Below are 13,477 nucleotides of genomic sequence, written 5' to 3'. Positions count from 1 at the left end.
GATTCCTGATCAATATCACATTTTATTGGTCACATACACATGGTTAGCAGATGTTAATGCGAGTGTAGCGAAATGCTTGTGCTTCTAGTTCCGACCGTGTAGTAATATCTAACAAGTAATGTAACAATTTCACAACAACTACCTTATACACACAAGTGTAAAGGAATGAATAAGAATATGTACATGTAAATATATGGATAAGCGATGGCCATGCGGCATAGGTAAGATGCAGTAGATGGTATAAGATACAGTATATACATATGAGATGAGTAATGTAGAGTATGTAAAAATTATATAAAGTGGCATTGTTTAAAGTAACCAGTGAAACATTTATTACATCTCATTTTTAATTATTAAAGTGGCTAGAGATTTGAGTCAGTATGTTGGCAGCAGCCAGTCAATGTTAGTGATGGCTGTTTAACAGTCTGATGGTCTTGAGATATAAGCTGTTTTTTAGTCTCTCAGTCCCAGCTTTGATGCACCTGTACTGACCTCACCTTCTGGATGATATCGGGGTGAACAGGCAGTGGCTCGGATGGTTGTTGTCCTTGATGATCTTTTTGGCCTTCCTGTGACATCGGGTGCTGTAGGTGTCCTGGAGGGCAGGTAGTTTGCCCCCGGTGATGCGTTGTGCAGACCGCACTACCCTCTGGAGAGCCTTACGGTTATGGGCGGAGCAGTTGCCGTACCAGGCGGTGATACAGCAGGACAGGATGCTCTCGATTGTGCATCTGTAAAGGTTTGTGAGTGTTTTCGGTGACAAGCCACATTTCTTCAGCCTCCTGAGGTTGAAGAGGCGCTGTTGCACCTTCTTCACCACGCTGTCTGTGTGGGTGGACCATTTCAGTTTGTCCGTGATGTGTATGCAGAGGAACTTAAAATGTTCCACCTTCTCCACTACTGTCCCGTCGATGTGGATAGGGGGGGTGCTCCCTCTGCTGTTTCCTGAAGTCCACGATCATCTCCTTCATTTTGTTGACGTTGAGTGAGAGGTTATTTTCCTGACACCACACTCTGAGGGCCCTCACCTCCTCCCCGTAGGCTGTAGTGTTATCTGCAAACTTGACGATTGAGTTGGAGGTGTTCATGTGTTATGTGCTCTGATAACTTCCAAAATAACTTGCATTTAACATAGGTTTATATTATTGACCTCACTGTAATGCATTTAATACAAGTCATTCCACTCAATCAGCCAATGCCAGACACTGTGTATCTTCTTTACTCAATTACCAATGGCTGCAGGCAACTGCTGTCCACCATCCCTACATGGCTGTCACAGCACACAGCCACACGCTTTAGGCCACTGTCTGTATCTGAGGAGAGGAGAATGTCTGAGGTTGGGTAATTCTCCTCTCGTGACTTTCTTTAAAGCTAATAGAATTGGCTGGACGACCTGCCCTGAACATCACAACCACTTTGGTCAAAAGAGACCCTCTCTGTACTCACTCTGTGGAGAGCTGTGTCGCTTTATCCACTAAGTTCACTCAAGGTTATCTAGAGCCAAAGCCAAACTCTGGATTTATGGCATAGAGGCATATTCTCAAATACAAGGCGCCTTTGGGATATTTTAATTTGCTGCTGAGCCACGTTACTGCTCTTCACAGTTGTGACAGTCGGTAAGCCGAAGTGCAAAGTACTTTTCTGTATACGTTACCCACTGTCAACTGAAGACCTGTAAGTAAGCCGTTCCATTAGTGAACATACTCACCCAAGGACATTGATTGTCTGTCAGTAACATCAACATCAGGTTTAGTCTATTGCTACACTCAATCTGCACTCTGTGGTTTACACAAAATGGCAGGGTCACCACCCAGGCTTAGGTGATGAAGAGAATTTTGGAAATACAGTTTTGTATCTCAACCTCATAGGTTGATGTCTCACAAGGGTCAGATATTGCTGTGCCTTAATAATCCTTTGTTGGCTTTTTGGCTTTTCATTCTTTCTCTGAGGACATTCTAGAACAGGCATTCTTATTGTGAGGTCAGCTTTCTGGCCACCCCCAGGTTAGGTAACAACACACCCACTCACAGGCTCTATCTTCTCTCTGTTTTGGGGCTTTTCCCACCATACTTAGTCTGTCTCCTGGGACCCCTCCTCTCTTCCCAGCCCAGGTTAACTGTGATTGATCCCTGAGTGACAATAGAGGAGCTCCCTAGTTCTAAAATAATTGATTGAAGAAAATGCATTCACTCTCTTCTCCCCCCCTTTTCAGCTCTGACCTGCAGGTGGTCACTGTGTCTTTAGCTGGGTGTTGGGGAGACAGGAGGTGTCTTCAGCTCTAGCATTCTTTACATTCTCTGGATTTCACCTTCCCTGAGGGAGGCAGTCTGCATCACAATAAGGATGGGCAGGCCTTAGTCCTACCTAATCACAAACAAAGCCTATGTCAAAACCCCCTAGGACTGGTTTACACACATGGGGTGGCAGGTAGCCTAGTGCAACAGAGCATTGGGCCAGTAACTGAAAGGTGGCTGGTTCGAATCCCTGAGCTGACTGGGGGAAAAATCTGCCAATGTACCCTTGAGCAAGGCAGTTAACCATGTAAATCGCTCTACTTCCACTTTTAATCCAACCCCACATACATAGATTTCAGCGAGGTGAACTGCCGCACTAGGAGTTGTTGTAGGGGTTAAGCGCCTTGCTTAAGGGCAGGACTTTGGCATCTAGGATTTGGGGATTTTTTCCTAGCAATAGGAAAACATACCTGCAATCGAGGCTGCATTGAGTTGGATCGCTAGGAGGGAGAGGGAACTTATGTATCTATGTGTGGAGGGAGAGTATAAAGGTGAAATGTTCTATTATTACCTGTCCGAGAGTGGAGAACAGTCACACACTGTCTACCTCTCCACTGGTCTCCACCCCTAGCTCTTATATCTAGACAGGGATTGGGATTTTATGTTCCTCTGACACAATAAATGCATTGGCTACCGTATGGACATCCTACATACTCTGTACTCAAAGTGGATTGGTCCAACTGTAAATACAAAGGAATGTTTTATGCTTTTTATGTCAAGTTGGCATTTTGTCCATAGTAACGCCCTTTTATTTGAATGTCATGTGGCAGTTTTATGCCGTTGAGATTTGATGTAGTTTTATTAAAGACATTGTCCAGCCCTCAGATAAAATTTAGGCTGAACTGAATGTATACAGTGCATTCGGAAAGTATTCAGACCCATTGACTTTTTCCACATTTTGTTACTTTATTCAGCTGCGCTTCCCTTTGTAGTCTGTAATAGTTTGCAAACCCTGCCACATCCGACGAGCAACGGAGCCGGTGTAGTACGATTCAATCTTGTCCCGAAGCCACTCATACGTTGTCTTGGCTGTGTGCTTAGGGTCGTTGTCCTGATGGAAGGTGAACCTTTGCCTCAGTCTGAGGTCCTGAGTGCTCTGGAGCAGGTTTTCATCAAGGATCTCTCTGTACTTTCATCTTTCCCTCAATCCTGCCAGTCCCTGCCGCTGGAAAACATTCCCAACAGCATGATGCTGCCACCACCATGCTTCACTGTAGGGATGGTGCTAGGTTTCCTCCGGACTTGACGCTTGGCATTCAGGCCAAATAGTTTAATCTTGGTTTCATCAGACCAGATAATCTTGTTTCTCATGGTACGAGAGTCCTTTAGGTGCCTTTTGGCAAACTTCAAGCGGGCTGTCCAGCCTTACTGAAGAGTGGCTACCTTAGTATTTAAAAAAGGGATTCCTGTTTTTTATTTGTGATACATTTGCAAAATATTTTAAAGACCTGTTTTCACTTTCTCATTATGGGGTATTGTGTGGACCTGTTTTCACTTTCTCATTATGGGGTATTGTGTGGACCTGTTTTCACTTTCTCATTATGGGGTATTGTGTGGACCTGTTTTCACTTTCTCATTATGGGGTATTGTGTGGACCTGTTTTCACTTTCTCATTATGGGGTATTGTGTGGACCTGTTTTCACTTTCTCATTATGGGGTATTGTGTGGACCTGTTTTCACTTTCTCATTATGGGGTATTGTGTGGACCTGTTTTCACTTTCTCATTATGGGGTATTGTGTGTAGATTGACGAGGAAATGTTTTTATTAAATCCATTTCAGGATAAGGCTGTAACGTAACAAAATGTGGAAAAAGTCAAGGGGTCTGAATACTTTCCTTACTGTAAACGACTGGTGAGGATAGTTACTGGAGAAGGGATCTCCTGAATATCCTAACGTCTGGTGGCATACTAAAAATGGATTATTTATCAAGGAAAATAATATTCAAAGAAGAATAGAACATCAGAATGTTGGTCTTGCTACATGATGGGACAAATCTTTTTTTGAGAAGAGACTGAGATCATACTGAACTAGAGGCCGGTGGGCCCACGTGTCTGACTAAATCACCACAATAAAACCAGACTGAACTAGAGGCCGGTGGGCCCACGTGTCTGACTAAATCACCCCAATTAAACCAGACTGCTTTTGATCTGCTGCCCATAATAATGATACAATATTTGAGGGGCTCTTGATGAGAGAGCTTCCCAGTGATGGTGATTTAATGTGGCGAAGCTCTGTTTTTCTTCACCCGTGAAGCCTCCTTTGCTTTGCTAAATGATTAGTGAGAACTGACCTCTTGTCAAGGTTGGCTGTCAGGTTGGCTCTTCTCTTTAGTGAGACCTGACCCCCTACTGACATCACATTGGTCAATCTGAAGTGGCAGAGACTGCTGTGATTAGCTGTGGGTTGTATATCTGTATCCTAAATTCCACACTATTTATTTTATTTCTTTTTTATTTTACCTTTATTTAACCTTTATTTAACCTGGCAAGTCAGTTAAGAACAAATTCTTATTTTCAATGACGGCCTAGGAACAGTGGGTTAACTGCCTGTTCAGGGGCAGAACGACAGATTTGTACCTTGTCAGCTCGGGGGTTTGAACTCGCAACCTTCCGGTTAATAGTCCAACACTCTAACCACTAGGCTACCCTGCCGCCTATTCTTTGTGTAGTGCATACAGTTGACCAGGGCTTTGGTTAAAAGTAGTGTACTATAGAGGGAATAGGGTGCCATGTGGGATTCAAGGGACGCAGACTGTGTATACAAGGCTATTTTCTTAAGGGAATAAAGTTCTGTCTGTGATTCTAGATGTGACCACATGGTGGAGCTAGAGGACCACTGTGTGTGTAGTTTTAGACTTCTCAGCGTAAACACTGAATTTAAGACTGTGCTGTAAGCTATAGGCAGTCCCAGTTGGTGTTCATGTAATATTAAGGAATTCCCCTTGACCACGCCCACAAATTGGGGAAAACCAACATTCTTTCCTATTGACCCCCACTGTAAAAGAGGCAACATCATCGTTGATTTTTTTTGTTATACAGAAATAACAAAACTAGAAAACACAGCTATGGTGTTGTTCAATGTACATGTAGACAGGTAAAAAATCCCGACCTACGGTTGGAAATGCTCCAACGTAGAGAAATAGAGCCTGCAAGAAGAGCCCTGTGGCTTCAGGCTATTTGGTGTTGGAGAGGAAAAGGGGCATAAGGGAAGCCAAACAATATAACTGTTCTTTAAGTAGTGAGAACGTTAGGGAGCGGGCAATGTTGAGCAGGCAATGCATCAGTCCTCATTGTTCATTGCAATGGGCATTTAAATCACTTTGGGCCAAAGATCTTCTATACATGTGATGAAGTTGCAGGTGTTACTATATTACTATATTGTCAAAGGTCTTGTGTGCTGTTTTCTTTTGGAAAATTTCAGTCTCATCTCTGTGTGAATAGATTCACAACATGCTTCAGCTGATGGCTCGTGACTATAAACCAATTAATGGATGTCGTGGGGGCATGGAAGTGAGACTGAGGTTAGTGGTTACCTTCCCTGGCCTCCTAGCCCCCTGCCCCCCTGGCCCCTAGTCCCCCTGGGTAAGACTGGAATTAGAGAGGGGTGCAGCATGGATCTCCAGAACAGAACAGAATTACATAAAATACTACCACAAGGGGCTTACAAGGGCTTCCTTTCTTCCTCTCTGCTTTTCTCCAGATTACAGTAAATCCATCATCTGGTCCATTTAGCAAACATCCAGTCCCTCATTAGGACCACGGTAGCACCAGTGTCCAGTCTCTTTAGTATGGAGTCCATCCATAGCACCTCTGTGGATTGCTGTGAAATGATAATGCACTGTCTATTCCTAGTCCTGGTTGAAATATCCAAACATGCACATCACAGTAACAGTTAGTGTTTAATGGATGATTGTGTATAGGTAATCTTACAGTGCATTTTAATGGGTACCGTTACTGTTAATGACGCAATATCTGAACAGTGTGTTCCTCTGTTACATATAAATGATTGGTCCGGAGTGGGCTCATCCTCCTCTGTGTGTGTGTGTGTGTGTGTGTGTGTGCGCGCGCTGCTGGCAGGGCTGTCAGGACCTGTCCCTAGGCCCCATCCTCATCCCCTCAACACACAACACCAGAGCCATGAGTACTGAGTAGCGGAAGAGGCTTCTCTTTGTCACTATGCCTGCCTGCCTGTCTGCCCAGCCCCTCTGATCACTGAACTGTGCACGCTTGGCACAAACCCATCTCCTCTCCTCCGTGCCTTGTTTCTCCTCCCTTCTTTTGTCACAGTCCAGCTTTACACTCTCCCATGTCAAATCAGTGCCCATGGCCCCTCAAAGTCAGACAGCCACTGATTGGCAGATTCCTGGCCCTGTACTATTTGCCCTAGTTGAGCATTTCTGTCAATCATTTAAAAAACTGTGGAGATGTACCTCTACACCTGTACTTCTATTGAGTTTATTAATGGACATGAATGCAACTGACTGAGGATAGGTAATATGTTAAATGCCAAATGTTGTAGAAACCGTTAATGTTCAATTTAATTATTTGTTCGTTTGTGGTGCCTTTTTTACAGAATACTTTTGAGATCTTGTAGTCATGATTTCTGTCCCTGGGGGATTGAAAAATGTGTGCAGTGCTCACCATGTCCTTATAAGCACGAAATATCTCTTCCAGGAGCCTAGCCAATGTCGCAGTGCCCATTATTGAACATTCTTCCAACTGACCACCATTTGTTTTGTAAGGAAAGACCAGTGATAGACAGTTCCTTCATGTTCAGTAAGCTGTAGTAGAGTTGGTGATAGTGGTATACGGAGGGGGATAGCATTACTCAAGAGGGCTGTGACTTACATGCTCTTAACACACCCACTGTGATGCGAGCCGGACATAGTGTAGAGCTACTGCTGTGCTGGATGTATAGTAGAGCTGCTGCTGCTGTGCCGCCTGTGAAATACCTAAGTCTGCATGGTGCTGAGGAGCAGGGGTCACTGCTAGACACTGAGCAGAGGAGGACCAGGAAGGGAGAGCGAGAGGAGAGAGAGAGCGAGAGGAGAGAGTGGCTCACAAACACACACACAAAGAGAAAGAGAGAAAGAGAGAGAGCGAGAGAGAGCATAAAGTGAGAGAGTTAACATAGATAGAAGCAGGGAAGAGAGGGGAGGCTAAGAGCTGAACTGTTCTGCTGAGAACATACATCTTGTTGAAGTTTTGAGTCAGTACTTGGAGCATCAGGACAGGATGGCTCTCCCGCGTCTTTACAGTCTGCTGCTGCTCATGGCTCCTGTTCATGGCCAGTGGTGGAGTGCTTTCCTAGGGAAAGCACAGGAGATGACCACACAGCCCCTCACCACCGTCCCCACAACCACCCAGGTATTGTGGACCACAGAAGGGACAGAGGTGGGCCAGGTGGGGACTCAGACGGAGGTCTTCACCACTGCACCTGTTCAGAGTACCCCGCTACAGAGCATACAGGAGCCTGCTGGTGATGGAACCACAGAGATCAAGCCCAAGGCTAAGAAAATATCTCTGAAAATGTGGAAGAGTCGTGGTGAGTTAGTCTGGAGTATGCTGGGTGATGTAGTTGTTTCAGTTTTATTTCCGTGGTGGGATTCTGTCCAAAAAGTTGTCTTTATGTTGTGGTTAAATAACAATCAGTTCTGTTACTGGTTCTGTACATTAGTGTTTGCAATTTCAATGAAAGAGAACCAATGCCGTAACGATTTAGCATTATGCTCTGAAAACTCTTTCCTGAAGGAATCTGAAGACACTGACACGTGGCAGCTGTGGATCTGTGGACTCATGGTGGTTCATTATTTTTGTTAAAGTAGTCTCAAACTGATACTTGTAGTGGGATCATGACAGGGATTAGTTAGTGTGTTCCCCCACAGCTTGAGTGCGGCTACGCTTTTTTAGCTTGTCTAATTGAGGCTGTGCGTTGTCGAGAGGAGTAGGCTTGTGGTTTCCTGCTAGCCCCTTGGTTTCCAATGTTAATCCCTATCACATGATATTATAATAATAGGATTAGGGCCAGGGGCCTTCCTGGAACCTGGAGAAATTGGGGTCTGAGCGTGAGCATTGTTTCAGAGCCTCCCGCTGGGCTGGGCTGGATTGTGGGGTGAGAGAAAGAGGGAAGTGGGGGACAGACGGTTGAGGGATGGGAGGGCTGGGATACGGGGTCCGGAGTTGTGTGTACCACAGGATGATGGTTCCGCTGGGTTGTGGGGTGAGAAAAAGAATAAACGTCCTCTCACAATAAACTGTGTTTATTATAAACTGTGTTTATTTTCAGCAAACTTAACATGTGTAAATATTTATATGAACATAACAAAATTCAACAACTAAGACAAACTGAACAAGTTCCACAGACATGTGACTAACAGAAATTGAATAATGTGTCCCTGAACAAAGGGAGGGTCAAAATGAAAAGTAACAGTCAGTATCTGGTGTGGCCACCAGCTGCATTAAGTACTGCAGTGCATCTCCTCCTCATGGACTGCACCAGATTAGCCAGTTCTTGCTGTAAGATGTTACCCCGCTTTTCCACCAAGGCACCTGCAAGTTCCCAGACATTTCTGGGGGGAATGGCCCTAGGCCTCACCCTCTGATACAACAGGTCCCAGGCGTGCTCAATAGGATTGAGATCCGGGCTCTTCGCTGGCCATGGCAGAACACTGACATTCTTGTCTTGCAGGAAATCACTCACAGAACGAGCAGTATGGCTGGTGGCATTGTCAGGCTGGAGGGTCATGTCAGTATGAGCCTGCAAGAAGGGTACCACATGAGGGAGGAGGATGACAACAAGCTCAGTCAGATAATGTTGTGACACACCGTCCCAGACCACGATGGACCCTCCACCTCCAAATCTCTCCCACTCCAGAGTATAGACGCTCATTCCTTTGAAGATAAACGTGAATCCGACCATCACCCCTGGTGAGACAAAACTGCAACTCGTCAGTGAAGAGCATTTTTTGCCAGTACTGTCTGGTCCAGCGACATTGGGTTTGTGCCCATAGGCGACATTGTTGCCGGGGATGTCTGGTGAGGACCTGCCTTACAACAGGCCTACAAGCCCTCAGTCCAGCCTCTCTCAGCCTATTGCGGACAGTCTGAGCAATGATGGAGAGATTGTGCGTTCCTGGTGAAACTCGGGCAGTTGTTGTTGCCATCCTGTACCTGTCCCGCAGGTGTGATGTTCCGATGTACCGATCCTGTGCTGGTGCTGTTACACGTGGTCAGCTGTCCGTCCTGTCTCCCTGTAGCGCTGTCACATTGCAATGTCTGCAGTCCTCATACCTCCTTGCAGCATGTCTAAGGCACATTCACGCAGATGAGCAGGGACCCTGGGCATCTTTCTTTTGGTGTTTTTCAGAGTCAGTAGAAAGGCCTCTTTCGTGTCCTAAGTTTTCATAACTGTGACCTTAATTGCCTACCGTCTGTAAGCTGTTAGTGTCTTAACGACCATTCCACAGGTGCATGTTCATTCATTGTTTATGGTTCATTGAACAAGCATGGGAAATAGTCAACCCTGTACAATGAAGATCTATGAAGTTATTTGGATTTTTTATGAATTATCTTTGAAAGACAGGGTCCTGAAAAAGGGACATTTGTTTTTTTGCTGAATTTATATGTCTGATGTCTTAACTGCCTAGAAGAATTGGGTGCTAAATGATCGTCCAGTAAATCACAAGTCAAAGAGGACAAGCTCTCTCAGAACAAAATGTGTTGTTCGCATTTATAGTAAAAACATGAGCTTCATGATGAAGGCTCTCATGTCTATTCTTCTGTCTGAGCTGTACTGTAGCTGTGATGCCCTGACAGCTTTTATCCACCATGGTAATGTACAACAGCTGTCTGTCGCTCCAGCCTCCCTAAACAGTAGCTCTGCTCCCAGATATCCACTCACTCAGTATGACAAGCTACTTAAAGACCTTTACACAGGTTCACACCCTTCACCTGTATGTTATTAGCATTACTATGTTGATATACTAAGGCAGGGTCCTCATTGAGGACATTGGATGTGCATGTTTCGACCAAATGTTATACATGAAATTCTAATGGATCTCTCTCTCTCTCTCTGATCCCACTTATAGATTGGCTTGTCTGTGGCAGTCTGGGTTGTGTGACTCAGTCAGTGTTTGTGGGAGGCTGCATATTGTGGGAGGCATTCATTCCGAGTAGAGGATGTTCAAACACTACGACCCTCCTCCCTAATTGTCATGTCTTTTTCCACTTCGCTAATTTGATGAATTACAGACCCAATCAGAGACCCTGTCTAGCCTAGTGGCAGAGATCCGAGGTCCACTGATGTGTAGAGGAGGGTTAATACTTGACAAGACTGAGGTGAAACTAACGGCCAAGAGGTTACCTCAGTGGAATGTTGGGGTGAGAGTGGTCGTCACGGGAGACGAGCTCCATGTGGGAGAGAATGGAGAGAATGTGATCGATCTTTCTCCACTAAGCACTCTCCCTACGCCACGATGATAAGTCCCCCAACGCCAATGAAAGGCTTTTCACCTAGTGTCTGGAGTTATTTGGGGGGAATTAGGGTCTGAAGAGGGGAAGGGGAAGAAGAGGGAGAGCAATGATCCATAGGTGAATGTCTAACTCATTAGGGGTTTGTTACTGTCAGTGATGGGGATAGATTAATTTGTGAAAGAACTATAGACCATGGACACATCAGTTACCGCAAGATGAGATATTCTCTACATCTGTGCTTATGCTTTGTGTGTTCTCATGCAAACAATGATGTAATAGTGATTGTGATGATAGTCAGGTGATAGCACAGAAGTACATCTGCTACCGGATTAGTTACATTGGAGGAGATCCATAAATGTTCAGTGGTGAAATGGCATATCTTTATGACGTATGGTGACATATCTTGATGAGAGCATTGGATGTTATCGTTGTACAGTTATGCAATGCTGAAATTAGAAATGTTGCTGATATCTATAATAGTACCGTACCCTTTTGTCATGACGTTGGCCTGGGGGAAGGTTTATGACAGTCATAAATACCTCTTCCCCCCTTTTTCCTCTCTCTACCCTACTGATATTACATTTGCAAACGCCTTGGTTAACATAGAGATTCTGGGAACATCAGAAGGTGGGGGGAAATGAACTATATTCTGGTAATCCGACCAATTGAACATATACGGTGGTCCTGAATGAATATGATGTCAGTTCGGTTGTCATCTGAGACATTCTCATCAATGATATGATGACATCAACTCTACAGTGAAAAGTCTACACATCAGAGTTATCGGATTCACATAGAATTGTTGTTCAATTTAAATGTTTGAATATGAAATTATTCATGATGGGATGAAATGTGATTTTAGCTTCTAAAATGTGAGAATTGGGTTTTCATAAGGTTAGGGCTCTGCTCAATCAGTGGCCCGCTCCTGTGAAGAGTCATGGGTTATAAAACTTTTCAGACACACCCTTCTCGCTCCACTATATAAAGCCTTGACGAAAATGTACCTCCTGTTTCGAGGGTGTGAGGACGACGGTCCGATGTCAGAATGGTTCAGATAATAACTACAGAACGAAGCCAACATCAGCGTGAGCTTTGGTTGCGAATGGTATGAACGTTGAACTCTTATTCACTACAGAAGTGATACCTAGCCGTTGAGTTAGCAACAGCAGCTGCAAACGAGGGTTAGGAAGGAACAGACAGAGTATCCCGTCTATCACACATCGACGTTACTACAACGTATCCAATTGACCACCAGAGACATTCTTCAAAGGACTCGGTTTGGCAACACGGCCTTCCATCTACCACCAACCTACCGAAGCGCAGCTCAGAGTAAATATTTATTGCATTTTCCTTTTCCAAATGGACGGTAATCTAGAATGCATAAAATACTGTATTTACAATAGCACAGCTTCTTCCTTTGGTCCTCAGTCTTCCCGCTCTTTCACTCAAACCCACCCCTTTTCTTTTGTGTAACCAGCTGTCATATCTATTCCGCCCGCTAGGGACATTTTCCTTTATGACGTCATTTGTAATCAAGGTATAATTCATTCTGTGTATATGTCATTCTGTGTGATTAGTTAGGTATTTAGTAAATAAATAATTAAACCCAATTTTGCATTGCTGATTCAACTTGTTAGCCAGGGTTGGTGAAGATAACCAAGAATTTACAACTTTCAGATGAGACTGAATTAAGGTGACGATTAATATTGACTGCTATTGATGTAAAATATTACTAGGTCTTTAAGAGTTTATTCGGAAGATAACAGCTCTATAAATATTATTTTGTGGTGCCCCGACTCTCGATAGTTAATTACATTTACATGATTAGCTCAATCAGGTAATATTAATTACGGAGAAATTATTTTATAGAATAGCATGTCATATCACTTAATCCGGCATAGCCAAAGACACAACACTTTATATCCTTACATATATATCCAAGATGGCGTAGCAGTCAGACATCTTTGTCTTTGTCTTGTCTCGTCCCATGTATATTTATTTTTATATCTTTTTCTTCGCATTCTTTTTCATATTTTTTCCTAAACCTCAACTTCAAAATACTCTCCTGCAACCCGCCTCACCTAATGAGGTATGGATCTGTTTTTTTCCCTAAAGTATTTCTATTTACCGCAACTGTAGCTAGCTACCAGCTAGCCTCTCCCTAATATCAATATGCCTTGTCCATTACTGTCCTGGTTAGTGATTACGGTCTTATTTCACTGTAGAGCCTCTATATTTCTTAACCAACCATGTTGTTCCACCTCCCAAATATACGATGACATCACCTGGTTTAAACGTCTCTAGAGACTATATCTCTCTCTTCATTACTCAATGCCTAGGTTTACCTCCAATGTACTCTCTTCCTACCATACCTTTGTCTGTACATTATGCCTTGAATCTATGCTATTGTGCCCAGAAACCTGCTCCCTTTACTCTCTGTTCTGAACATGCTAGACGGACAGTTCATATAGCCTTTAGCCGTACCCATATCCTACTTTTCCTCTGGTGATGTAGAGGTTAATCCAGGACCTGCAGTGCCTAGCTCCACTCCTACTCCCCAGGTGCTCTCATTTGTTGACTTCTGTAACCGTAAAAGCCTTGGTTTCATGCATGTTAACATTAGAAGCCTACTCCCTAAGTTTGCTTTATTCACTGCTTTAGCACACTCTGCCAACCCAATGTCCTAGCCGTGTCTGAATCCTGGCTTAGGA

General features: G+C 44.1%; 1 protein-coding gene across 5 annotated transcripts in view; it reads left to right on the top strand.

Annotated features, from left to right (window-relative positions):
• Positions 1-13,477, top strand: part of LOC112260532 (collagen alpha-1(XVIII) chain) — a 45,946-nt gene that overhangs the window by 7,956 nt on the left and 24,513 nt on the right. For 2 of the 5 annotated variants that reach the window (XM_024435712.2, XM_024435710.2), the window contains exon 1: positions 7,117-7,839. The exons of 1 other annotated variant lie outside the window; for it this stretch is intronic. In XM_024435712.2, the coding sequence (XP_024291480.1) occupies positions 7,530-7,839 (310 nt within the window). In that variant the 5' untranslated portion in view covers positions 7,117-7,529. Of the gene's footprint in view, positions 1-7,115; positions 7,840-13,477 lie in introns of those variants that run through there. 2 more of the 5 variants (XM_024435711.2, XM_024435713.2) reach the window with 2 other exon arrangements.

Source organism: Oncorhynchus tshawytscha, linkage group LG10 (assembly GCF_018296145.1).
Source record: "Oncorhynchus tshawytscha isolate Ot180627B linkage group LG10, Otsh_v2.0, whole genome shotgun sequence".
Classification (NCBI taxonomy): Eukaryota; Metazoa; Chordata; class Actinopteri; order Salmoniformes; family Salmonidae; genus Oncorhynchus; species Oncorhynchus tshawytscha.
The sequence above is the reverse complement of the archived record's forward strand: the minus strand, read 5'-3'. Positions and strand labels throughout refer to the sequence as shown.